The sequence below is a fragment of the Psammomys obesus genome, unplaced genomic scaffold (genome assembly GCF_907164565.1).
Source record: "Psammomys obesus unplaced genomic scaffold, mPsaObe1.curated_primary_1811, whole genome shotgun sequence".
Taxonomy (NCBI): domain Eukaryota; kingdom Metazoa; phylum Chordata; class Mammalia; order Rodentia; family Muridae; genus Psammomys; species Psammomys obesus.
The window spans coordinates 16,815,474-16,841,785 of NW_026585797.1; the positions used below are offsets into that span (position 1 = coordinate 16,815,474).

At 39.9% G+C, this 26,312-nt stretch overlaps 1 protein-coding gene across 4 annotated transcripts in view; it reads left to right on the plus strand.

Annotated features, from left to right (window-relative positions):
• Positions 1–26,312, plus strand: part of Ahi1 (Abelson helper integration site 1) — a 149,702-nt gene that overhangs the window by 78,878 nt on the left and 44,512 nt on the right. For all 4 annotated transcript variants that reach the window (XM_055599407.1, XM_055599408.1, XM_055599409.1 and 1 more), the window contains exon 19: positions 15,886–15,941. In XM_055599407.1, the coding sequence (XP_055455382.1) occupies positions 15,886–15,941 (56 nt within the window). The remainder of the gene's footprint in view (positions 1–15,885; positions 15,942–26,312) is intronic.

Consider the following 26,312-nt stretch of genomic DNA (forward strand, 5'->3'; position numbering starts at 1 on the left):
GATAGAGAGACCTGGAGGGGACAGGAACTGTACAAGGAGACCAACAGAGCCAAAAAACCTAGGCCCAGGGGACCTAGCAGAGACTGATATATCAACCAAGGACCATGCATGGAGAGGACCTAGAACCCCTGCTCAGTTTTCAAGTTGGTTCCCTAGTAAGGGGACATGAACTCAGGGGCCGGCTCTTTGATCACCTCCCCCTGGGAGGGGTACAGCCTTGCCAGGGCCACAGAAGAAATGATGTAGCCAGCCCTCATGAGACTTGATAGGCTAGGGTCAGATAGAAGGGGAGGAGGTCCTCCCCTATCAGTGGACTAGGGAAGGGACATAGGGGGAGAAGAGGAAGGGTGGGACTGGGAGGAGATGGAGGGGGCTACAGCCGGGATACAAAGTGAATAAATTTAAATTAATAAATAAATAATAAACTATTAAAAATTTCATTCCTTTGGTACATGTGTATTATTTCAAAAGAGAGCATTTTAGGAGTGCTGACAAAAATGTCTCCAGGACAAAAGCATTTTCTGTTGTATCAGACTGAATAACTTACACCATGGTTGAAGTGCTGTATGTTTGTAAGGTAGTGTTGTACCTCCAGGGAGAGGGAGATGTGGGTATCAGTGTGTGGGGGATGAGGACTAAAGAAGAGCAAGGAGAGGGTAATGACTAAATTATTTTCATTGTTTTTATTCCTTGAGAATAAGACTGCTTACTGTCGTAATACAGTTTACTGTTAACCATCAATTGCATTTTACTATTTTTAATGTTTTTAAACTGAAACTGGCAACCTTTAATATTTTCACATAAAAAGGCATATAAACTGGTATTAGAATTTATTTCAAAATACTCAGATTTAGGGCAAATTTTTCTTTAATTTTTTTCTGATAATAAACTTAATGCATGTTTTTAAAGAAAATGAGTATGTCATCATTATGAGGCTATTCTTTAATTGCTCAGTAGTACAATGATTCGTGTTCTGTTATAACCAGTGCAGGAATACCTCATTTCTTCTAGTTGTATACCAATAGCAGTTTCAAATCAGTGTTTGTCCCAACTCTTCTATGATTCTATAAAAGGTAAATTTTTTAGTACTACATTTGCTAATTTACTTAGAGAGGGCACTTCTGTAACCAAGAAGTAGCTCTTCGTGTTTCCTTCTCCAACAAGGAGGGATATGAAATATAATCTATATGGAATAAATAATAACTCTTGCCTCCTTTGTAAATTCCCATGACTCGAGGGGATTCTTAATTTGATCTAAGACAAGTTAAAGTTTGGTTCTTAAGCATCTTAAGTTGCAGCCACGACAAGCTCTGGTGGGCCACAAGCTGCCTATCTTAGGTTCTCAGTTACTCTTGCTCAGGCTGCCATCCACTGAGTCTGTACCGAAATAGTCCAGGGCCCCCCTGAAAGAACTTAATTGCGTGCTTTTGCATTTTGTGGTTTAGTCAGTTTGGGTTGAATAGTGTCTATGATATCATAAAGGTTCCTGGTAGTGTTTTCTGGAAATGAATATCCATCGCTCGTTGAAAGTAACCAGCTAACAATGGAAACTAGGTTTAGGAGGCAGGCCTTCTGGTAAGGATAGGGACCTCAAGGTCAAGGCAGTGTTGATTTGTATTTTCCAGAATTTTAAATGTACATTTTCAGGGAGCTTTTCCTTGAATGAAATGTAAAGAAACACTCTTTGTGTTGTTCTGAGTCAGCACCTTGCTGCCAGACTGAGAGCCAGGGTGATGAGAAATACAGAAACTGGTAACTGACTACATGGAACAACTGGTCAGTATTTTAAATAATGTAGAAGGTGCTGTATTATAAATGCTTACTAAGTAGACTGTGTGCTCACTGCAGCGTAACTTTTCTCTCAGCATTTCTCTTGAAAAAAATATCTCCATAAAAAGTAAATTTAAGAATGACCTTTGAACAATTATATTCTTTTAAGAAGTAGAATCAGAAACACTGTTTTTTTTTTTTTTTTTTTTTTTCACAGAAATGCTCCAATAAAAGCTGTTCCTTGGTTTAAGAAAAAAAAAAATACTTTTTTTATATCTAAATACTAGTCCATGCATTCTGTCAGGCTGTGCTTACAGAGGGCCTATTCTGTACAGAGGCCCAGGCCAGCACATGGTAAAATGACATGAAAGGCTGCCCCCAGGCTCTCCCAGTCTAACAGAGAATCCAGCAGGCCCAGAAATCATAGTACTATGGCAGCCGTGAATTCAACAGGAGCAGGCATATAACACTGTGGGGAAGAAGGAGAGGACAAATCTGATTAAGTATAAACCTTTATTGAATGCTCTCAGTTTCATGGTCCTATTTAGAAATCTGTGTTGTGTGTACAATACAAAGTACTATTGTCTGTTCAAGGGATTTTCTAAACAGTAGTTGAGAGCTGAGGCCATGAATTTTGTTGCAGGCCTTTTACAGTACCAATGCATCACAAGTCCTGTGCTGTTGAACTGCTGTTCTACTTTTTAAAACAGAGGTGCTAACAATACTGTAGCCTTCTGAGAGTGAGCAAATACTGGGAATTCATGGACCAAACAGATAGGTGTGAGATAGGTAGCTGTGCTCATGCGCATGCTTCTTTTTTTGTAAACGAGACTGAGTTCTCCATGATCACGACTGTTGAATGTGAGAAAAATGAGAAGTGATCAGGTTCCTTATTTGTTTTACTAATCAATAATCACTGAGCTCATTTCTCTTAGGGGGTACCTTATTTTCTTTCCCTTGCCTTTGGTGATAACATTATGAAGTTTGATGTCATCTTAGTCTTTTTGTCAGTATTTTGAAATAAATATTTAAAGAGTTGAAAGTAAAACAGCTTAAAAACTAATGGTGCCTTGAACTCATTGGCACTGGAGACAATTTCCTGAACAGAACACCAACAGCATAGGCTCTAAGATCAACAATCAATGAATGGGACCTCAGGAAACTGAAAAGCTTCTGTAAAGCAAAAGACACTGTCATCAAAACAAAACGACAGCCTACAGATAGGGAAAGATTCTTCACCAACCCTATATCTGACAGAGGGCTGATATCCAGAATATATAAAGAACTAAAGAGGTTAAAAAGCAACAAAACAAGTAATCCAATTAAAAAAATGGGGTGCAAAGCTAAAGAGAATTCTCAGTAGAGTAATATCAAATGGCAGAGAAACACTTAAAGAAATGCTCAACATCCTTACCCATCAGGAAAATGCAAATCAAAATGACCCTGAGATTCCAACCTTACACCCATCAGAATGACTAAGATCAAAACCTCAAATGATGATACATGCTGGAGAGGCTGTGGAGAAAGGGGAACCCTCCTCCATTGATAGTGGGAATGTAAACTTGTACAACCACTTTGGAAATCAATCTGGCACTTTCTCAGACAATTAGGAATAATGCTTCCTCAAGATCCAGCTATATCACTTCTAGGCATATATCCAAAATATACTCAAGTACACAACAAGGACATTTGCTCAACCATGTTCATAGCAGCTTTATTTGTAATAACCAGAACCTGGAAACAACCCAGGTGCCCCTCAGTTGAGGAATGGATACAGAAATTGTGGTACATTTACACAGTGTAATACTACTCAGCAATTAAAAACAAAGAAATCATGAAATTTGCAGGCAAATGGTGGGAACTAGAAAAGATCGTCTTAAGTGAGGCATCCCAGAAGCAGAAAGACACACATGGTATATACTTACTTATAAGTGGATATTAGACATATAATATAGGATAATCATACTAAAATCTCTTCACCTAAAGAAGCTAAGCAAGAAGGAGGACCCAAGGAAATTTATCAATCCTCATTCAGAAAGGCAAATGGGACGGCCATAGGAAGAGGAAGAAAATAGGAAACAGGACAGGAGCCTTCCACAGAGGGCCTCTGAAAGACTACCCAGCAGGGTATCAAAGCAGATGCTGAGACTCATAGCCAAACTTTGGGCAGAGTGCAGGGAATCTTAGGAAAAAAGGGGGAGATAGAAAGACCTGGAGAGGACAGGAGCTCCAAAGGAGAGCAACAAAACCAAGAAATCTGGGCTCAGAGGTCTTTTCTGAGACTGATAACTCCAACCAAGGACTATGCATGGAGGTTACTTAGAACCCCTGCACAGATATAGCCCATGGAAGCCCAGTATCTGAGTGGGTATCCTAGTAAGGGGAACAAGGACTGCCTCTGACATGAACTCAGTGACTGGCTCTTTGATCACACACACTCCCTGCCCCCGAGGGGGAAGCAGCCTTACCAGGCCACAGAGGAAGACAATACAGCCACTCCTGATAAGACCTGATAAGCTAGGGTCAGATGGGAGAGGAGGAGGACCTCCCCTGTCAGTGAACTTGGAGAGGAGCATAGGGGGAGAAGTGAGGGAGGGTAGGATTGGGAGGGAATGAGGGAGGGGACTACAGCTGGTTTACAAAGTGACCAATAGCGAGAAAAGAAAGGAAAAAAATATGAGACATATGTACACACGCACGCACGCACACACACTTCTACTGCTGGGCATGGGCGGTGCCCCTGAATGTGCTTCATATACTCAGTGAGGCTCCATGGGAGAGAAGTCATTTTTCCTTAGCAGCAGCTATCAGTTGAGAAGTTTCTGCGTTAGGGATGAGGGTTGTGTCCACCTCCCATTTCCGCACGGCCCCCATGTGGCCTGTACCTGTGGGTGCTGCCACCATGTCCGTGAGGTCATGTGTGCATCGGACCTGTCGCATCTGGAAAACACCATTTCCTTGAACTTCTCCATCACTGCTGCCTCTTACAGTCTTTCTGCCACCTCTTCTGTATAGTTTCCTGCTTCCTGACAGGAGATCCGTGGTGGAGGTCGCTCACTCTGCATGCTGCCAACACTTCTGTGATGGCTGAGTGAGACACAGATCTGATTCCCAGCCGGGTGTCACTTAACTTTATGGTGAAAATAAATAGTTTTATTAAACTGACCTCTCTTTATTTCAAGGTATAAGACGTTTCTAAATCCTGATTTGCTTAAGATTTTAATTTATAATTTCTGTTTAGAGATTAAACGATATCATTATCCTTATTTGTAAATAATGTAATTAGATTCCCACCTTCCAACATTGTCAGTCTCTCATCTACCTAATAAACTTTTCTTCATTGACTTTTTTTAAGCTTAAGCTTTGATCTTGTTTTTAGTTGTTTGGTTTTAATTATAAAAGTATTTTGTTCCTTTACATTCAGGATCTAAAATCACAATCATGTATTAAATAAGGACCCAGTAGTACCTTTGTCTGTGGCACCAGATCCATTTAATGTCTAAATTTAAAAAGCAAATCATGATCTTTCATGCATGTTCCAGCTGATCCTGCGTAGATAAATGATCTGCGTATCTTAGTCAACTAATGAAAATAGGTAGATAGATAGATAGATAGATAGATAGATAGATAGATAGATAGATAGATAGATAGACAGACAGACAGACATGCAATAAGTATGGACAAGTAATGTAGAGAGGATGTATTAGTCAGCTGTTCATTAAAATGACAAAGTACTTGAGATTATCAATGAACAAAGAGGAAAGGTTTGTTTTGATTTAGTTTTCAGAAGCTGTGACCGTTGGCTTCAATGGCTTTTGGGCCTGTGGTAAAGCAAGCAGAAGAACATGGCAGATCGTGGACGAGAGAGCACAGCTGCTCGCCTGATGGTAGCCAGGAAGGAGGGTGACCTTGGACCTGTTACCACCTTGCAGCACACAGTACTAATAACCTAATTTGTTTCCACTGGACCCTCCTTCTAAACCATTGCTCAGGCTTTCCAGACATGGTGCTTAGGGGCGAATTTGAGCTCCCAACCATGGCAGGAGGGCTGGAACCACATGCAGTCTAAGGGTGGCTGCTGTTCATTGATCTTATTTTTAACTGTATGGGTACATGTGTCTGTGTGTGTGTTTTGAAGAGGTGGTGCCTGTGTGGAGGTCAGAGGACATCTTTCCATGGCTTCCAAGTGAGCAGGTGTGTGCAGCAAGTGCCTTTACCCATAAGCTCTCACCGGCTCAGCAGCTGCAGTTTAAATAGATTAGCCGAGGAACACACCATAGGAAAAGCTGACACTTGATCAGAGTGTTACAGAAGAAAAACGGTAAATGGTATCCAGAAAGTAGTGTCTCCAAGCAAGAGCCAAGGCAGGAATGTACTGTGGGTGGGTGTGTGCACGCACATGCATGCCTGTGAGAGAGAGTGAGAGTGAAAGAAACAGGCTATTCTCAGTCTCCGCAATCCTTCTCCCTCAACCTTCTGAGTGCTGGAATTATAAGTGTATAACACCATCTCTGGTGTGAATTTAATTTTTATTAGTGTTTGAGAGAAAATAGAACATACCATGTAAGAGTGGCATAGACTGGGAGCTCTTCCCAAAGCTGTGAGTAGACCAAACACCTGAGTTCACAAATCTCCGAAATTCCTGTCAGTCTTCTAGCACAAGCCATGTCTCCAAAATCAGGTCATCGGTCAATTTATTGAAATAGGAATATTTTATTCCTCAAATCTGTTTATTTGTTTTTATTTTGCATGAATGTTTTGCCTGAATGTGTCTGTACCACATGTGCCTTCAGAGACCAGAAGAGGGTGTTGGATCTCCTGAAGTGGGAGTTACAAAAAGTTGTGAGCCATCATGTGGGTGCTGAAAATTAAATCCGGGTCCTCTGCAGCGGCAGCCAGTGTTGTTCTCAACCCTGAGCCAACACTCCAGGAATGAAAGCTGATGGTAGGATTATAAATAATTCACTGTCTGATTTGGTAAATTTACTACTTTTCCATATTAATAACTCTTTATTTTGCTTTGTGTTCTACGTGGATGAGTGTTTTGCCTGCTTGTGTGTGTCTCGGGCATCAGATCCCATGGCAGTAGGGCTACAGAGAGTGCAGGTGTCCCTGCTTCTGGAAATTGATCCCACGTTATCTGGAAGAGCAGGCAGGGATTTTTAACCCCTGAACCACATCGCCAGCCCCAAATACTACCTTTGAGCAAGGCAGTCAACATTGTGAATATAAATATATATCAAAACAACTATTCATTCATACGTATTTGACCTATATGTCACTATAGACATGTGGCTGATAAATACAATGTTGAGACAAAAACTAAAATAGTTCTGTAAGTTTATGATACGTGCTCTTCTTTCTGGAAACTTCACCATACATGTGATGAAACTAAGGACTTTACTGTGTAACAACAATACCATTGTCATGCAGGAAAAGTAATAGTGGTTATGTAAAACATCTAACAAATGCTCACATTTAGATATCCCTACTTATGCCCAAAAATGCCATAAGTGATCATTGTCCCTCCATCATCCATTCAAGGTTCATGTTTGCATTGACGGTTATATTATTCTAGTATCAACTATATTAGTGTCAGCTTCAGTGAACCTAGGGGGAAAAAAACTGCCTGGGCTAATTGTCTTTTAAAATGTCAGTGTTTTAGATTATCTGTTTCGTTGCGGTTTCATTCAGGGAGAACTTGTGGCGGTACTATGCGTGATAATCACTTTTGCACATCTTATCAGGTGTCACGTGTCGTCAGGGTGTCCCCACTGCTGTTGCTGAGTTTACTCCTGGACTGTGGAGGTGGACCTCAGATGTCTCCATTGTGGAAATAAAAGTTCCTTATTCCAGTGACTGCACGTTCTATAGGTCATGTGAATGCCCTCTTCCCAACAGGCCTGCTTAGTAGTTTCAGCATGCATTGATGATTTTCCTCCATTAATTGTCCTAGTGAGAGGGAATACAAAAACCTGCTTTTCCGAAGTAACCATTCCCTCCTGCTTTCTCGGCTTGTGTTCCTCAGTGAAACACAACTTGTTTCTTTTGACTTTGTATGTGAAGCTGCCTCAGTGGGTGCGGAATTAATATCCTGGAGTCATCCACCACCTCTGGCTTTTAGGCTTTTTCTCCCCTCTCTTTTACAATGATCGTTGCACCTTGGAGTAAGTGTGTGTGTGTGTACACCCGTGTGTGTGTTTTGTTCCTTTTAGGGCTGAGCATATGTAGAGTCTGTGACTCCCATGGTGGGGATCATGGCAGCAGGCAGACATGGCCCTGGAGCAATAACTAAGAGCTCACACGCAAGACAGAAACAGAGAGACAGACCCTGGTGATGGCATGGACTTTTGAAGCCTCAAATCTTGCCCTTGATGAAGCATCTCCTCCAACAAGGCCATTACCTTCTAATCCTTCCCAAGCAGGTCTACTAACTGGGGACCAAGTATTCAATCAAATTAGTTTATGAGGGACATTCTCATTTAAATTGCCACAGTCACCAGCTGTAAATACGAGCTTCTCTAATGATGCAGCAATGCTTTGATCTATGAGTGGAATGATAAGTCACTAGAAGTTAGTCTAATACTATGTCCATTTAACAGCATAATAGACCTAGGTTCTTCCCTAGGGCCTAGGGCCTGTCTAGCCATAGGTTCTTAGTTAGATAATGGTGCTAGTTATGGGTTTATTCTTGTGAAGAGAAACTTAAATCCTATCAGAGAATGGACAGTAACCCCCTTGATGTTTGTGCCATGGTTGTACCAGTGGGAATGTCTTGCCAGGCTGGTCATTCTTGTCACTCTTAGGCTTCACAGCTGGGTCTGGCTGATGGTTACTTTTCTCCTCTGGTAGCTTGCTTAGCACCATTCAGCATTATGAAAACTGGTTGGTTAGAAGGAGGCTTCCAGGTCAGTACCAGCTTTATTTTGCCACGTTCTGTGACAAATATGTGGTGCCTTCAGCAATTGTGTCTTCCCATAAGGTTTGGGAGAGAAACCAAGAGCAATGCAGTAATCTGTAATGTCTGTGGGGTCTGTAGGACCTTGTTGAAAAATTCTAAAAGAGGTAACTGGTTCTGGCCCTGGGCTTCTTATTTGCTCTCTCTCTCTCTCTCTCTCTCTCTCTCTCTCTCTCTCTCTCTGTGTGTGTGTGTGTGTGTCAGCTTCTACAGTAGTGGGTTTCCACATGTGTTTTTTGAAGTGTTGGGCTATAGAGTTGACTCAGTGGTTAAAGGCACTTGTTCTTCTGAAAAACCCAGGTTCTATTCCCAGCACACACATAGAGACTTACCATCAAGCACACAAATGGTGTTTAAAAAAAAGTCTTTGTTCTTAAAAGCCCCTTTCCAGCCCCCCTTCTCTCCCCTATACTGTAATTCTAAACTCCAGTATAACTTTCCTGTTCCATTAATCTCCTTCAGCATTTTACAATGCGTGTTCTATCTCCTTCTCCTTGAAAGTCCCTCCCTCGTGGCCCCTTGGTAATGTTCTGGCCTCTATGGATATTCCAATCTACACACACATATCTGAAGTTTCAAAACTAATATCCAAAGATGAAGGAAAATGTGATGTTTGTCTGTCTGTGGCACAACTCTCAGGTTGATTGCTTCAAGCTCCATCTACTTGAAAATGTCATAATTTCATTTTTCTTAATAGCTGAATGGCATTCCATTGTATAAATATACCATACGGTTAAGCTGATTAAGTTTCCTGGCTGTTGTGAGTAAAGCAGCAAGGAACATGTATAAGCAGGTGTCTCTAGAATAGGATATGGAATATGTCAGTGTGTCCCAAAGGATTGGGCATAACTGGATCGTATAGTAGATCGACCTTTTTGATAAACCACCACACTGATTTCTGTCATGAATGCACCAGTTCTCACTCCCACCAGCAACAAGTAAATGTTCTCTTTCTGCAACATCCATGCCACCACTTGCCATCTCTTTAGTTGTCCCCCCTTCTTTCTCCTCCTCTTCCTCCTCCCTTAGCCGTTCTGACTAGGGTGAGATAAAAACTCAAAGAAGTTTTAATTTGCAATTTTCTGACACCTAAGGATGTTGAACAATTTTAAGTATTTTTCAGTGGCTTATATTTCATATTTTGAAAATTCTGTTTAGTTCTGTGCCCATTTTAATTTTTTCAGTTCATTATATATTCTAAATAATAACCCTATGTGTTGCTGGTAAAGATTGTTTCCAGTTCTGTAATTTGCCTCTCTACTTCAGTGATGGTATCTTTGCAACATAGAAATTTTAGTTTCATGAGGTCTTATTTATTAAAATTGTTGGTTATAACGCCTGAGCTGTCAAGATACTGGTCAGAAAACTCTTTCTTATGCCAGTGAGCTCAAGCATATTTCTGTAAATGTTATTTTTATTTCCTCAGATGAGAGCATGAGATGAGAGCTGTTCCCAAACCTTTTTAGCTCTTTCTGAACTCTTGCTGACTGATTCAACTCAGCTATTCTGGCCTAAACTCTCCAAGCTGACTGATTCAAACTGGCTTTTCTTGACTTCTGATTGAACTGTTCTGCCTTACCTCAACCTAATTCTGGCAATATGTTTTAATCTTCTGGCTTATTTTTTATTCTCTGGCTAATTCTGTTTTCACCTGTGACTAGCAACTTATCTGTAAAACTGTCCCAGTGAGAAACTCTTGGTAAAAACTCCCTTCTCTTTCCATCTGTACTGCTCTTGAGTAGCCTCTTTCCTTTTCTGTTCTTATGAGAGTTAGGTATATCCTATCCTCTGTCAAATCTTTTTATGATTCATCCCTTTGTCTATCCCTCAATGAGACACCACTTTCAAACATGGCTGCTTCCTTCTATAAAATAACCTTACCTTCATTCTTTGGGATTAAAGGTGTGTCCTAAGGGCATGTCTGTATTCCCACCAAATCATACTGTAATTCAGAGCGTTTCTATATTCCAGCAGATCACATAGATCTAGAAGATCTTTGGATGTGGTCCCTTGCCAGAGTAGCCAAGTTTCTGAATTAAAAGTTCTCTAAATATTTTCTACTTTCTCCTCTGTCAGAGTCAGATATAGTGTCATTTGTAGTCTCATATAAAAATTTTTTTTCAATTTATGTTCAGGAGTGCATTGGAATGTTGATGAGGATTGCACTGAATCTATAGATTGCTTTTGGTAGGATGGCCATTTTCAATCCATAACCATGAAAGGTCTTTCCATCTTCTGGTATCTTCTACTTCTTTCTTCAGTGTCTTAAAATTTTCACTAGACAAATATTTCACTTTGGTTAGATTGAGTCCACGGTTTTTGTTTGGTTTGGTTTGGTTTGGTTTTTGAGGTTATTGTGGATATCATTGTTTCTGTAATTTCTTTCTTGTTATGCTTATCACTTGTATATATAAACATTACTAATTTTTTTATTCTGATAGATTATTAAAAGTGTTTATCAGTTATAGAAATTTTCTGGTAACATCTTTAGGGTTTTTTTACATATGGAATCAGATCATCTGCAAATAAAGATACTTAAGACTCCTCTTTCCTATTTGTATCCCATTTATGTCTTTCATTGTCATACTGCTGCAGCTAAGACTTCAGGATCTGTGCAAATAGGATTAGGGAGTGTCTTGTGCCTGTTCTTATGTCCTGTGGGATGAACCAGTTGGCCTTTGAATGCTTCCTTGCTTGTAATGTCCAATGTTCATGTTGTGCTTTTCTTTCGTGCTTTCAAGTTTTGAGGCTCTAAATGGATAAGGAATTCAGAAGGTCCATCCTGGGGCTCAGTGCACATACACTGCCAGTGAGTCATAACCCCAGACCCCCCCCACTCAGTAACCATACCTAGAAGGGAAAGTTCTTACAGTGACTTTACAGTGAAACTGCCCTTCAACTTACATCACCTTCTTAGTTGTAGACTTTGGTTTTTCCTAACATCAACTTGTCATTTATCAAAGACAGAGGTTATAAATATTTTCTTCATGCTCCATTTAACTTTGAAATTAGAAAAAAATTGTTTATGAAAGATTTCCTCATATCTAATTTGAAGCACAGTTTACCTGTGTTTACCTTCATTTTAATTATTTGATGCATTTTGAATATAGTATACTGGTATAAATTGTGAGATACAGATCAATTTTTTCCAAAATGTCCATCTAGCTGTCCAACACCACAAACCAAAAAACAACCTCTTCATTTTCATATGCTGATATGCACTTGGCTCTTTTTAAAAGTATTTTAAACATTTCTATATGCCAAATCAAGTAAGTGATGAGTTGTTTTAGTTGAAGAGGCTTTCTTCATCCTTAAGTATCTTTTATAGGTTTTATTTTGTTTTATTTGGTTATTTGGTTTTTTGAAAAGAGGTGAAACTTTAGATAATATAACTTTAAACCAGACACCCCCAAATCAGTGCTAAAACTAATATAGTAACAGAATAGAAATTCAGAGAGCATGATATAAAATTCAGTATATAAAACCAATATCTTTTACATATTCAAAAATTAGATGATGAAAGAGAACATCCCATTTACCATTAGCAATGTCAAAGGTGAAATATGTGACAATGCAAGAAATGTACAAAACAGGATGAAGAAAGCATTAATATATTTCTGAAATGCACAGTTATCTTGAGGAAATGTTAAGACATCCCATGTTTTGTACCAGTGTAATACTGTGTTGTCAGTTCTGCTCAAAAAAATATGTGAATTTAATAAGATATCAGTTGAAATTGAGCTTTCTTTCCTCATCATTAGACACGTGGATCATGAAAGAATACTGAGAAAAATCTTGATGGGGAGGAAAAAAAGAGAAACTAGAAAAAATAAACATAGGTAAACCCCGGTCCATACGACATGATGGGCTGGTTGCTGAGCTCAGAGGGTCAGCACTGACCTGCCAGAAGTGAGGCTGGGCCTGGTGTTCAGCACACTGCTTCTTCACACTGCCTTGTACATAACAGAAGCACTTGCAGTTTTAGAACATACAACTTCTTATTAGACTTAACAAAAGCCCCCTGCCTTCTAAAACTGTATTCTACTGGAATATAATGACTTTTATTAACTTTTCCTAGACAAGCGTCTTAGTTAGGGTTTTATTGCTGTGTGGAGATACATGATCAACTGTAATAAAGGAAACCATTAATGGGGTCTGGCTTACAGTCCAGGGGTTTACTCCATTATCGTCATGGTGGGAAGCGTGGCGGTGTGCAGGCAGACATGGCGCTGGAGAAGCAGAGTCTACCCCTGGATCCACAGGGAGCAGGAAGAAAGAGACATTGGGCCTATCCTGGGGCTTCTGAAACCTCAAAGCCCACCCCAGTGACACACTTCCTCCACACACCTACTCCACCAACCCCCTCTCTCTGAGCCTGTGAGGGCCATTTCCATTGAGACCACCACAGCAAGTACCCAAAGCACAATTCATTTATTCTCTACGTACTGTGCCTTCCGTGTAGTCTGGTGGAAATCTGTTGGCATAATTTCTTTCCTTCAGGAAAAGTCAATGTTTTTTTTTTTTAGGGTGTCAAATGATGAGATGAGGTCCACTTACACAGTGGACAGTGATTTACCTTATTTGGGTTCTTCTGATTTAAATATTGCTACCATCCAGTAAAATGTCTTCAAAGAAATACCTGTCATAGTGTTGAGTTAGTATCTGGATACCATCGACTCTCTCAAATTGACCTGTGAGATTAACGAGCACAGTAAACCAACCACGTATGTGTTTTCAGTTGTTGTGTGATAGACTTTCAGAGTAAGATGTATGTAGCAGAGGAATCTGTCTCACGTTTCCTCTGTGATTGTTCCTTTGTATATGTTTTTAACTTCAGCCTTCAACAAACATGCACTACCATGTTTCCAAGCTGTTATTTCTTTGTGCAGTTGAAATGTAAAACTAAGATTAGGTAATCATTTCTAAAATTTCTCTTATGGGGTCTGAGGAGATTGCCCAGTGGTTAGAGTATTTGCCAGGCAAGCCCCAAGGACTATAGTTTAGATCTCCAGCACCAAGCTTATGCCAGATGGACACGGCATCCTACCAGTGATCCCAGAACCCAGGTAGTGGAGAAAGGAGATCGCAGAGCAAGATGGCTAGCTAGCTCAGTCATTCCTTCGTATCTGTGGGCTCTGGGCTTGAGTGAAAGACCCTAGTCTATAGAAGGTAGCACTCCGTGGAGGAAGACACCCAGTGTCAACCTCTGGCCTTTTACACACTACACACACACAGACAGACACACACACTGGCCTTCTACACACATACTACATACAAACATACATACATACATACATACATACATACATACATACATACATACATACACACACTCACACACACACTGGTCTGCCACACACGCACATACCACATACACACACATGCATGAGCACACTAAAGAATGTAACTTCTAACACATTCTACTCTTGAAATTGAAAACTGAAATCTAGAGGTTTCTTTTTTCTTACTGTAATCCTTATGTAAACTCTAATGATGTAAATGAGGGGAATATTTTGTTTGTTTGTTTGTTTTCATTTTAAATTACATTATATTTCTCAATAAACAAGATCACTTTCATTTGAAGGCAAATGAGCCATACCAAACCTTTCTCATTAGTTGCAGCTAGGAAAGTTAGAAGACATGAGAGACTAGACCTTACACAAATTGACAAGAACCAAAGTGTTTAAGTAATTTGCAACTTTTGTCTTTTCTCCCTCAAAGGTAATATTAGTCTGTGAATGAATATCTTCTTGGAGTTACCTTAAAGACTTTACGTGTAAGAAAAAAAAAAAAAACCTTCGTTTACTCTACTTTTTTTCAGTACAGAAGAGTTCTGTTTTATTGCACTGTTTCATCTTTTATCCCTCAGAACCACTCAGGAAGTATTAGTTGGTTGGACCAAGGCTAGGTAGTACTTCATATGCTATGGGCAAACAGTGGGAACTGACAGTGAGGGAGCTGTCGTTTTTGTGTTGCCTGAAGGCTTGTTTTGTGTCTGGGATTTACTGGGTAGTTGGGGATGCACCAAATTCTTAATTCTCCTATCTGCAGAGCACTGTGATAGACACGCTCAGCTTCCTCAGTGCTGGGGTTAGTGGCACACGTCACCATACCCAGCTCTTTAAAACATAATAATAATAACTTTAAATGAAGCAAAGCTGTATTCTCAGATATATTATTCTTTATTTTAAAGGTATTTCAAAGTGATATAAAGCTATAGTTTTAATCTCACCTCATCCTCTTTACTTTAAGAAGGATTAGATAAGTACTTACAAAAGAGAGGAATGAAGCCTTTTGCTTAAACTGGGAATTTCTCTAATTGCTAATAGTAGACGCTAGTTCTCAGCTCCAAGGTCTGTGTGACACCCTTGGTGTTGTTTGAACAAAACCATTCTAGTTAGCTGTTAAAATATTCATACTCAACATGTTTGCTGGTGAACAGACATTAGAAAGTAAATGAGACCCACACCTGTGTTCACTTAAGCTCAAGCCGACTTTGAACTAGTGTCTTATAAATCAGATGTGGAGGTTATATGCTGCACAGAAAACTTATCACAAAGAAGTGCAGTAAAGAACACGAGGAACAAAAGGATAAATCCGCATCCGATAAAAGGATATTTCTCAACATTAGCCCTCATTGTTACCATTGTAAAGAGAGAAAAATCAGAACTTTTTTATGATATTTGATGATGATTGAATAAATAATAGAATATATCACAGTAGGATACATCAAAGAGAAATTCTAATGGATTTATTTATTCCTTTGAGAAAATAAGGAAGCAGTGATTCTTTCACAGCTTTTATGGTGTTGCATTATAAATCTGATGGCCTCAACTCAGAAATAAACCTTCCCTGGAGGAACCGCAGCTGGGAACAGATAATGGTAGAACTTTTGTGCTGAAAACAGGGTATGAATACATCTGAACTATTGCTAGACACCACTTGAATGGGAAAACTGGCTTAGCTGTCCTTAAATTGGGTATCTTCCCTGAACTCACCAACTGTTCCTGACCAAAGAGTTTGTGACAGTTTGGAAGGATGCTGCCACCTGAGGAAGGCTTCTTTTTTGCAAACTCTATGAGGCATGTCGTGCGGACATAAATTTCTTCAAAATAAAATGGGCATAATAACTAAATGTGGTTCTTTCCTCTCCACAGCATTTACAGGCATAGAAAGAAGGCCTTGCATCCATCAAGTCGATGCACCACCAATGGTAAGGCATGTTTTCTCTCTCTGAATTGTTAACATTGATGAGAAATGCATCATTCCTAATGCATCATTTCTCTTAAAGGTCATTGTACTGAATTATTATGAAGTAAATTTTTGCCTTGTCAGTACTGGACAAAGGCACTTAATTGTGCTATTTACTATAGTAACATACATAAAATAGTATTTCCTTTTAGTCTCTGAACATGCTTGTATGAAATGAACCTCAGTAAGTAGTTTCCAATTGAAACTTTATAAGACATTGTAATCTATAATACATCTACTCCCTTCAACATAATAAATCTTCTAAGCTTTTTACCTATCTCACCATTTCCTGTTGTAAGAAGTTAAACACCAGCAAACCAAGTAATCCAATTAAAAAATGGGGTGCAAAGCTAAAGAGAATTTTCAGTATAGAAATATCAAGTGGCAGAGAAACACTTAAAGAAATGCTCAACATCCTTACCCATCAGGGAAATGCAAATCAAAACGACCCTGAGATTTCACCTTACACCCATCAGAATGGCTAAGATCAAAAATTCAAGTGAAAACACATGCTAGAGAGGATGTGGAGAAAAGGGAGCCCTCCTCCATTGATGGTGGGAGTGTAAACTTGTACAACCACTTTGGAAATCAATCTGGCTCTTTCTCAGACAATTAGGAATAGTGCTACTTCAAGATCCAGCTCTACCACTCCTAGGCATATATCCAAACGATGTTCAAGTACACAACAAGGACATTTGTTCATCTATGTTAGTAGCAGCTCTATTAATAATAGCCAGAATCTGGAAACAACCCAGATGCCCCTCAGCTGAGGAATGGACACAGAAATTGTGGTACATTTACACAATGGAATACTACTCAGCAATGAAAAACAAGGAAATCAGGAAATTTTCAGGCAAATGGTGGGAACTAGAAAAGATCATCCTGAGTGAGGTATCTCAGAAACAGAAAGACACTCATGGTATATACTTACTTATAAGTGAATACTAGCCCTATAAGGTAGGATAAATATATCAAAATCTGTGCACCTAAAGAAGCTAAGCAAGAAGGAGGACCCTGGGTAAGATGCTCAGTCCTTCTTCAGGACAAATGCAATAGACACTGGAAGCAGGAGAAGACAGGGAACAGGATAGGAGCCTACCACAGAAGACCTCTGAAAGACTCTACCCAGCAGGGTATCAAAGCAGATGCTGAGATGCATAGCCAAACTTCAGGCAGTTTGGGGGCAGAGTCTTTTTTCTTTTTTCTTTTTCTTTTTATTAATTACAGTTTATTCACTTTGTATCCCCCCTGTAGCTCCCTCCCCCCTCCCTTCCTAATCCCATCCTCCCTCCTCTTCTACACCCATGTCCCTCCCCAAATCCACTGATAAGAGAGATCCTCCTCTCCTTCCTTCTGATCCTAGTCTCATCAGGAGTAGCTGCATTGTCTTCCTCTTTGGCCTGGTAAGGCTGCTCCCCTCCCCCCTTTGATAGGTGATCAAAGAGCAGGCCAATCAGTTCATGTCAGAGACAGCTCCTGTACCACTTACTAGGGAACCCACTTGGACACTGAACTGTCATGGGCTACATCTGTGCAGGGGTTCTAGGTTATCTTTATGAATGGTCCTTGGTTAGAGTATCAGTCTCAGAAAAGACCCCTGTGCCCAGACTTTTTGGATCTATTGCTGTCCTTGTGGAGCTCCTGTCCTCTTCAGGTCTTACTGTCTCCCCCTTTTTTCATAAGATTCCCTGCACTCCACCCAAAGTTTGGCTATAAGTCTCAGCATCTGCTCTGATACCCCGCAGGGTAGAGTCTTTCAGAGGCCCTCTATGGTAGGCTCCTGTCCTATTCCCTGTTCTCTCCCTCTTCTTTTTTTTTTTTTTTTTGTTGTTGTTGTTGTCTTTTTTTTCTTTTTTTTCCTATTATTAGTTACATTTTATTAACTCTGTATCCCAACTGTATCCCTGCTCCCTCATTCCCTCCAAAACCCTCCCTCCCGCATCTCCTCCCTGCCCCTTTCCAAGTCCACTGATTGGGGAGTACCTCCTCCCCTTTCATCTGGCCCTTGTTTTATCAGGTATTTTCAGGACTGGCTGCAAAGTCCTCCTCTGTGGCCTAGCAGGACTGCTCCTCCCTTGCGGGGTGGGGAGATCAAAGAGCCTACCATTAAGTTCCTGTCAGAAATAGTCCCTGTTCCCCTTACTATGGGAAACCAATCGGTTACTAAGCTACCACGGGCTTCGTCTGAGCAGAGGTTCTAGATTATATCCATACATGGTCCTTGGTGGAGTATCAGTCTTAGAAAAGACCCTGTGCCCAGATATATTTGGTTCTTGTGGAGCTCCTATCCTTTCCACGTCATACTAACTCCCCCTTCTTTCATATGATTCCCTGCATTCTGCCAACGTTTTGGTTATGAGTCTTAGTATCTGCTTTGATACACTGCTAGGTAGAGTCTTTCTTCTGATGTCCATCCTCTTTGCCTTTATGAATGGGGATTGAGCATCTTAGCCAGAGACCTCCTTCTTGATTAGTTTTTTTAGGTGTACAGATTTTAGTATGTTTATCCTATATTATATATATAATATCCACTTATGAGTGAGTATATACTGTGTGTGTCTTTCTGCTTCTGGGATACCTCACTTAGGATGATCTTTTGAAATAGGGATGAGCTAGAAAGACCTGGAGGGGGCAGAAGCTCCAACAAGAGATCATCAGAGCCGTAAAAACTGAGTCCTGGGGTCCCTGAAGAGAATGATACCCCAACCAAAGACAGTGCATGGAGAGGACCTAAAACTGAGGCTCAGAAGTAGCCCATAGACTCAGTCTCCAAGTGGGGTCTCTAGTAAGGGGAGCAAGGACTTTCTCTGGCATGAACTCAATGGCCTTCTCTCTGATCACTACTCCCTGGAAGGTGCAGCCTTGCCAGTCCACAGAGGAAAACAATGCAGCCAGTCCTGCTGAGTCCTGATAGGTTAGGGTCAGATAGAAGGGGAGAAGTACCTCCTCTATCAGTGGACTAGGGGAGGAGCATAGGGGGAGAAGAAGGAGGGAGGATGGGGTTAGGAGCAGATGAGGGAGGAGGCCACAGCCAGGACACAAATTGACTAAATGATAATAATAAAAAAAGGACAAATTGCAAAAAAATGAAACAATCTCATAATTTTAAATAAAGACAATATTGATCTGCATTTGGATATTTCCTAGTGATTAATAGTTTTCTCCTAGAAAAGTGACCAGTTTTTACTTGATTAGTTTAATGTGTCTCGTCAGGTAAGGAATGGTACAGATGAGCTGTTAGTCACCATGCAACCATCAAAAGTACTCAACTGTAGAGCGATCCACTTTCCTTTATGTGCACTGCGGAAGTAGCCACAGCATTCTCCAGGTTTCATTCTTTATTAAAATTAGATCATTAATTGAGGAAATTTGTTATGTTAATGTATTTGAGTAAAGTTCTCAGTCCTTAGGTTATTTACATTCTTCTGAGATTTATTTAACCTTACAGGCATTCCTGTGGCTCCTGTATTCACATTTCTGTTGCATTTATAGATTCTTGAATGCTGAAAAGTGCACCGTGGCAGTTTTCTGATTGTAAAGAGTCTCAAACGAGTGTAGATCAATGCGTGTTATCACGTGATGGAATAGTAGTGCCTAATGCACACAGAATCAAGGGCAGTGATGGCACTAATGTTTGTGGTACTGTGCTAGCGACACAGAAGCACTGAATTAAATCTGAGTCTCGTAGCTACTGCTCAGGTGTTGGTGTCTGGAGTCTTCTCCCCCGGTTGGATCACAAACTGCTAACTCCTCAGTATTCGTGCCATTTTTACCCAGTACAGTCAATATGGTTTCATATGCCTGGTATATACATAAACTTCCCAAATGCCCAGCTTTGTTTCTGTAGATTTTTCTGAGATAGGACTAGCTACTCTGATGCTTCTTTGCTACAAACTGAAGGATGTTTTGCATACCCTTGTGGTCATTCAGATTGTTTAAGAATCTAGCATGTTTATGGAAAATAGAAAGTAATAAGTGTTTAAAAATTATCAAGATGAGATATTTGTGTTCTTCTGGCCAGAAGTGAGCCCATGCATGAGATTTGTGTTCTTCTGGCCAGAAGTGAGCCCATGCATCAAACCACTCTTTTGTACAAATATAAAATAAAAAGGAATCGCCCAAGACTTGAGAATGGCAGATGCTGGGCCCTGCGTGACCTCTCGGCCTTGTCTGGACACCTCAGTGCACAGAGTTCCTTCCTCTTGTCACTTCTCGCCACCGGCACCCCAGCACATGCCCAGGGCCTTGCAGAGTGCTGCATGCTAGTTGTAGTATTTAGCAGTGAGGCAAGTGAGTAACAGATCTCTCGAGCCTTTGCTCTAGCGATGATGTGTTTCCTCATAGTCCCAGATGAAATTCGGAGTAGTTGTCAGTCAAACACATGGTCGTAGGGGAGATTTTTGCTTCTTAAATCACTATAATGTTGTGTCAAATAAGTAAATATAGATTAGCCCTGAAAACAAAACTACCTCTGTCTCTTTCTTCTGCATAACTTGGCTCTCTTTTCAACTTACTTATTTACTTTTTCATTTTCCATGTGTTACATGAACTTTGATTTTGGGGACGGGGGTGTTTGTTTGTTATAGATAGTACCCTTTTTTCACACACCCTTTAACAGAAAGTGAAAGCCGGGCCTGAATGGATGGATGGCTTCCTTCAAAGTGACTCCAGCCTCTCTTTCCATTTTCATGCTGAGCTGGTGTTTGCCTTGTTTTAGACCTGAGGACTGATTCTGTGTCCTCACACGTTAGGAAAGTGCTCCACCACTGAGCTACACTCCCAGCCCTGCACCTGCCGAGTTCTTGCATTTGTTCATATCTAAGAGGACATTTTCAAGTATTTTTTTCCCAAGAAACAAAGAAATAAAAAAGAGATGAATTACTCATGTACACATATCTAAAACTGTTCCTCAGTTGTCTTTGCATAGTCAGAATATAACCTTTTTGCTTTTTAAAATGTGATAGAAATTGATCACTTCTGTTGTAGGCAAGTTATTGGACATTAGTCTAATATCCTTTTATATGGCTAACCTGTTAGGTGCACATGTACATTATAGATTTTATTTTATTTGTACCTGACATCCTAGTTCTGACTTGATGGCTAAAACTGTAACTTTCTTTTGGTTGACTTTTTTGATGAGCAATATTTATTGAACACTGCAGTGAAAAGCAAATAAGGCACAAGTTGATCACATTAGTAGATTATATGAAAATAATTAGATTATGCCCTTTAGAAACTAGTCTCTGCACCTGCTGGTCACCTGTGGCGAGTAAGGATGGATTATTAGCCTCAGATTAAGAGGTCATTGTTGGAAAGGCAGGTGTACGAGTTAGTTAATAGTTAAGTCAGCCAATGCCTGAGTTCTTTATTTGCTTTAAATGAGGGTTTATTTGCAAATCAAAAAGAAGCAACACCTAGTGTAAGGAAATGTTCCTCAGGAACACAGTTAAAACATATCTGCCTTTTAGTATGTCATATGCTTAGAGTGTCATTTCAAGTACTGTGGCAGACCATTATGCTTGCAGAAGACATTCAAACATGGAAGCCATGCCAAATATGCACACACTTCTTAGTGATTTGAGATTTGTTTCTTAATCTCCTCAATAAAATGATAATGCAAAATCCAAATAATATTCACCTGGCCTATTCTGATTAATGATGTGAATTGTTGCAAAGTTCTGCTTTTAAAATCTGTAACAATTACTAATATGCATTGCTTTTAATTTGCTCAGTCATTCTGTTACTGAGAACATTCAGCTACTGATAACACATTTTCTATTAACAAATGGACTTGAGGTAGTTTATAGAATTACAGCTTATATTTTTAGGAAGTTTATATTCACACATCTGCCATAACAGCTTCAGACAGCACACAGTGTGTCTCATTAGGTTTATACCCATTCTGAAGTACTTAATATTTATCAAAGTAGCCCTTTCACCGGTGGAATTTAAATTATCCTAGTTTGACTTGAAATTTAAGTGTTAGCTCAATTGTTGTTCTTCTATTCATTCTGTATCAACTTAATTGATAAATTTGTGTCATAACTTATTGATAGTAAACCTAAATGTTTTATAAACAAAACCTTACTCTGTTACTTTTGAACTATTTGAGATGTCCGTGGTGTTGTTTGACCTCAACACTAAGTCTGTTTGTAAATCTACTGATTGAGTCATACAAACTAAATTTTATTGTGTCTCCTTGGGATTTTATGGTAACCTCTTTTCTGCAGCGTTTTGAGTCACAATTGCTACACTGTTATCATTGGTTGGCCATTTATGTCCACAAGATCCCTGCACATTGCATTTCTATATTTTGTGGAATGTTCTTTACACGTATACTTATGTAAAATAGGACTGTTTCACGCTTAATGTATCATTTGTAATATCATTTATAGATAAAAGTATAGATTTAAGTGAAATTTCTTGACTCAAAGGGCACACTTCATCTCCTCTGATGTACAGCATTTTCCAGGAATTCCTAGTATGTAAACTGAGGTGAATATGCCCTTGTAAAGCTCATAAAATAGAACCTGTGGCAGATTTCTTCCTGTAGGTAATTGCAGGGTGGAGAGGGAACATGTAAACTGTGCGCTTTTATAACTTGCTGTAAAAGGTGTTGTTTCCATTTATCGATGAAGTAGCAATCCAAAGCAGTTCTACTAAAATTTCTGTTGAAACTTAAATACAAATGCAAAATGTGATCTCTTTTAGAACCGTATATTGCTGTCCATAATAAACACTTTTATTATCTTCACTTTTTAATTAAATTTTTATTTTTTAATATTAGTTAAAGTTTATTAACTTTGTATCCTCATTCCCTCCCAGTCCCACCCTATCTCCTTCATCTCTTCCCTGCCCCTTTCCAAGTCCACTGATAGGGGAGGACCTCCTCCCCTTCCATCTGACCCTAGCTTATCAGGTCTCTTCAGGACTGGCTGCAATGTCCTCCTCGGTGGCCCAGCAACGCTGCTCCTCCCTCGGTGGGGTTGGGGGGAGGAGGATCAAAGAGCCAGCCATTGAGTTCATGTCAGAAATAGTCCCTTACTAGGGAACACACTTGGATACTGAGCTACCATGGGCCACATCCGAGCATATCTTCACATTTTTATCTCTTCTGAACACTGTAAATTATAAAGCCTGTGTTAATTTTTTCCATTGTCACTTCACTGACATTTATGGTTTTATGTAGATTTCTCCCTCTTTTTTAAAAATATCTATTTATTATTAATATAATGTCTGTCTGCATATACACCTGCATGCCAGAAGTAGGCACCAGATATCATTATAGATGGTTGTTAGCCACCATGTGGTTGCCAGGAACTGAACTCAGGACCTCTGGGAAGAGCAACCAGTGCTCTTAACCTCTGAGCCATCTCTCCAGCCCCAGATTTCTCCCTCTTAATTCTCTCTTTGCTTTACTAAATGTTTTAAATCTATCAAACTTATTCTAAAATTTTTCTATCAGTGGATCACTGTAAAGTAACAGTGTTATGAACTTAATTCTAATGTATCAACAGATATACATTGTACATGTGAAAATAAGATGGCAGGTACTATAGAAATCCCAAAAATCCAGCAAACATTTACTCCATGTCTTTGTAAAGTAGGAAGCGTGTCTTGGATGAGTTCTTGCGTTTGTAAGAAAGGTGGGCTGTACACCGCTGAATCAGTGTAAGATGGCCGGGCTCAGAGCAATTGTGGAAGGGATTTCATGTCTCCCTGCTAGTGTGCACACAAACATAGAAATACAGAATAGGCCTGAATGCTCTAAGAATTCCCAGGCCTGGAGTCACTTGGAAATGCTGGTTAGCGTAAGTATGTGCTAACCAGCACCTTAATAGAGAGAGAATTTTAAAAGTAATAGGATATTCTAGAGCAAAGTAGCAGTGTGGCCAAAGAGTACAGGAGCAAGCACGCAGTTTATAGGCTCGTGGCCGGCTTGGCTGGAGGAGAGTAGATACGATGGGAAGACCAGGAGAAGGCACTTTGGAGGTGAGTCTAACAACTGTTGGCCATTAGGTTAACAGACAAGAGTGACAAAGCATTTGAATATGGGGAGAAGTCTCTGGGAGAATACTTCTGTGAGGGGAACACAGTTCAAGCAGCTTGTGAAATGAAAACAGACAGCTGGATTTGGGTGGGTGGTGAGCTGTGGAGCTAGAACAGCTCACACTTGAGGTGACATGGTCTGAGGGAGGCATGGGGAGAGACAGGTAGCTGCTTGTGAAAAGACGGAATGGAGCTAAAGTGAAGGAGCTGTTGTTCTTTACGTGGCGTGCATTCAAAGAGTGGAAGAAGATCCTCATAATGTGACCAGGGGAGAGGAGAGAGAGAGGAGGCAAGGAACAGTGTAGCATCTAGGAAACCACACAGGGCTGAAGGTTCAGGAAGCTTCTGTGCTGCCACATGGAGGCAGAGAGCTTCGTAAGGGTAGAAGCAGAGCTCAAGAGAGTGAGCCTGGGAAGTCACACCAGGCGTGAGGTAAACCAGAAGAAGTGCAGAAAGCCTGTTAGAGGAAGAAGCTGGAAACAAAACAACAGTTACATAGCTACTGACTTAGTGAGTAAATAATGTTATCAAAGACGGTACCATGAGTTAAATCCATACACAGTGTGAAGCAATTTTATCCTTATTTCATCGTCTTTAGGTGTAAAAATAAAATTTTGGCAGTTATGTAACAGTATTTCATTGATATTAATATGTTTGGAGTAGAAAGAAAAATCCATTTGCCTAATAGCAGAACAATTGTAGTTTTCTAATTTAAGCCATGGAAAAGTTTGAAGAAACTGATCTGAGAGTCTCCTGTTTGATCGAAAGCTCTTCTAAATATGTTTTGCTTGCTTTTACTGCTCTAAGACACATTACAACAGAAAAATAAAGTAAAACTCTTGTCGTACTTTGGATGCTCCTCATCTCAGTCTTCGTTCCTGTTCACAGGGCTAATCACAATTCATCACAGACATTATACGTGAGACAGCTGAGTTCAACAAATGCAGAACATCGCCATTGCTGTTAGGACCTCCATGCTGCCTAGCAAGGGGTCTGGGTTCACTGGCACAAGAGTCCATCTGTGTGCCTCAGCCCCTGAGGGCATGGAGAGTGACAGCTGCTCAGACCACACTGTGCCTATTTGTAGACATCTAGTAATTGTTTGCTTTCTTTCAAACCATCATTTTCTTAACACAATAAAAGGGGATACTTAGTCATATTGGCGGAAGTTGAGAGACAGGCCAACCAAAACCATAAAGCAAGGGCAGATCAAAAAACTCTAAAAAGCAGTACTTCAAAACATCACACATCAGCACTGAAAATCAAAAGAAACTGAACTCCTTCAATATTAGCCTTTTACTGAGGTGTCTTCTTGGTGTAGCTGGTGAAACGTACAGGACATGAGTGCTGAGGAAGTGTGTGGCACACAGCGACCTCAGCCGTTCACTGCGCTGCTCCACCTGAGTGCAGGGTCATCTGTTCACTCTGACTGAATTTCATCAGTTTGTCTTTTTATCTACCTAGCTTTAATTGTTTTGCACTTGATATTAGCTCCAAAGTCAGAGGAAGGATTCAAATTTATTCTGAATCTTGATTTTTTCATTGTTTATCGTTTTCTACTGTCTCTATGGAATTGGCACATTTTATAGTGTCCCTTTTTGAATTCTCTATTCAAAACATTAGGAGAACAGGAAACAGCTGGCATTACTGCTTTAGTGTTAGTCAACTTACGGTTTTTCTGTGTTTTGTTTGAGGTTATCATTTAATAGTATTTTCACTTTTATTTTGTGTTTTACAGAGTTGTAATTGCATATCTTTTTTAAAAAGATTTAGTTATTAGTTAAAATTGCTTTTTACAAAAGCAAAATTAAATTTGATCATTTTAAAGAAGTATCAAAATATTCTACAGCAAAAATCGAACAAGAGAAGATCATCATGTTGTTAAAGTGAAGAAAACAATTGCCTGTCAGTGGTGGTACATACCTTTATTCCCAGCACTTGGGAAGCAGAGATAGGAGAATCTCTGTGCATCCAAGGCCAGCAGAGAAAGACAGAAAGACAGACAGAGAAAGAGAGAATAAAAGAAAACAATTAACATGAAAAATTTCTTATTTTAGGATAAATGTAGTCAAAGAGTACCCAACTAGAGACAGGGAACCCAGATTTAGTGATAAAACCTAACATTGATAAGGCCCTGGGTTTATTCCCCAGCCATGAAAAATAATAATAACGATTATCAAGCTGGTACTATATGCCTTGTCTGCCACGACTAATGTTCAGACAATAGGTTTCTTTCTTTCTTTCTTTCTTTCTTTCTTTCTTTCTTTCTTTCTTTCTTTCTTTC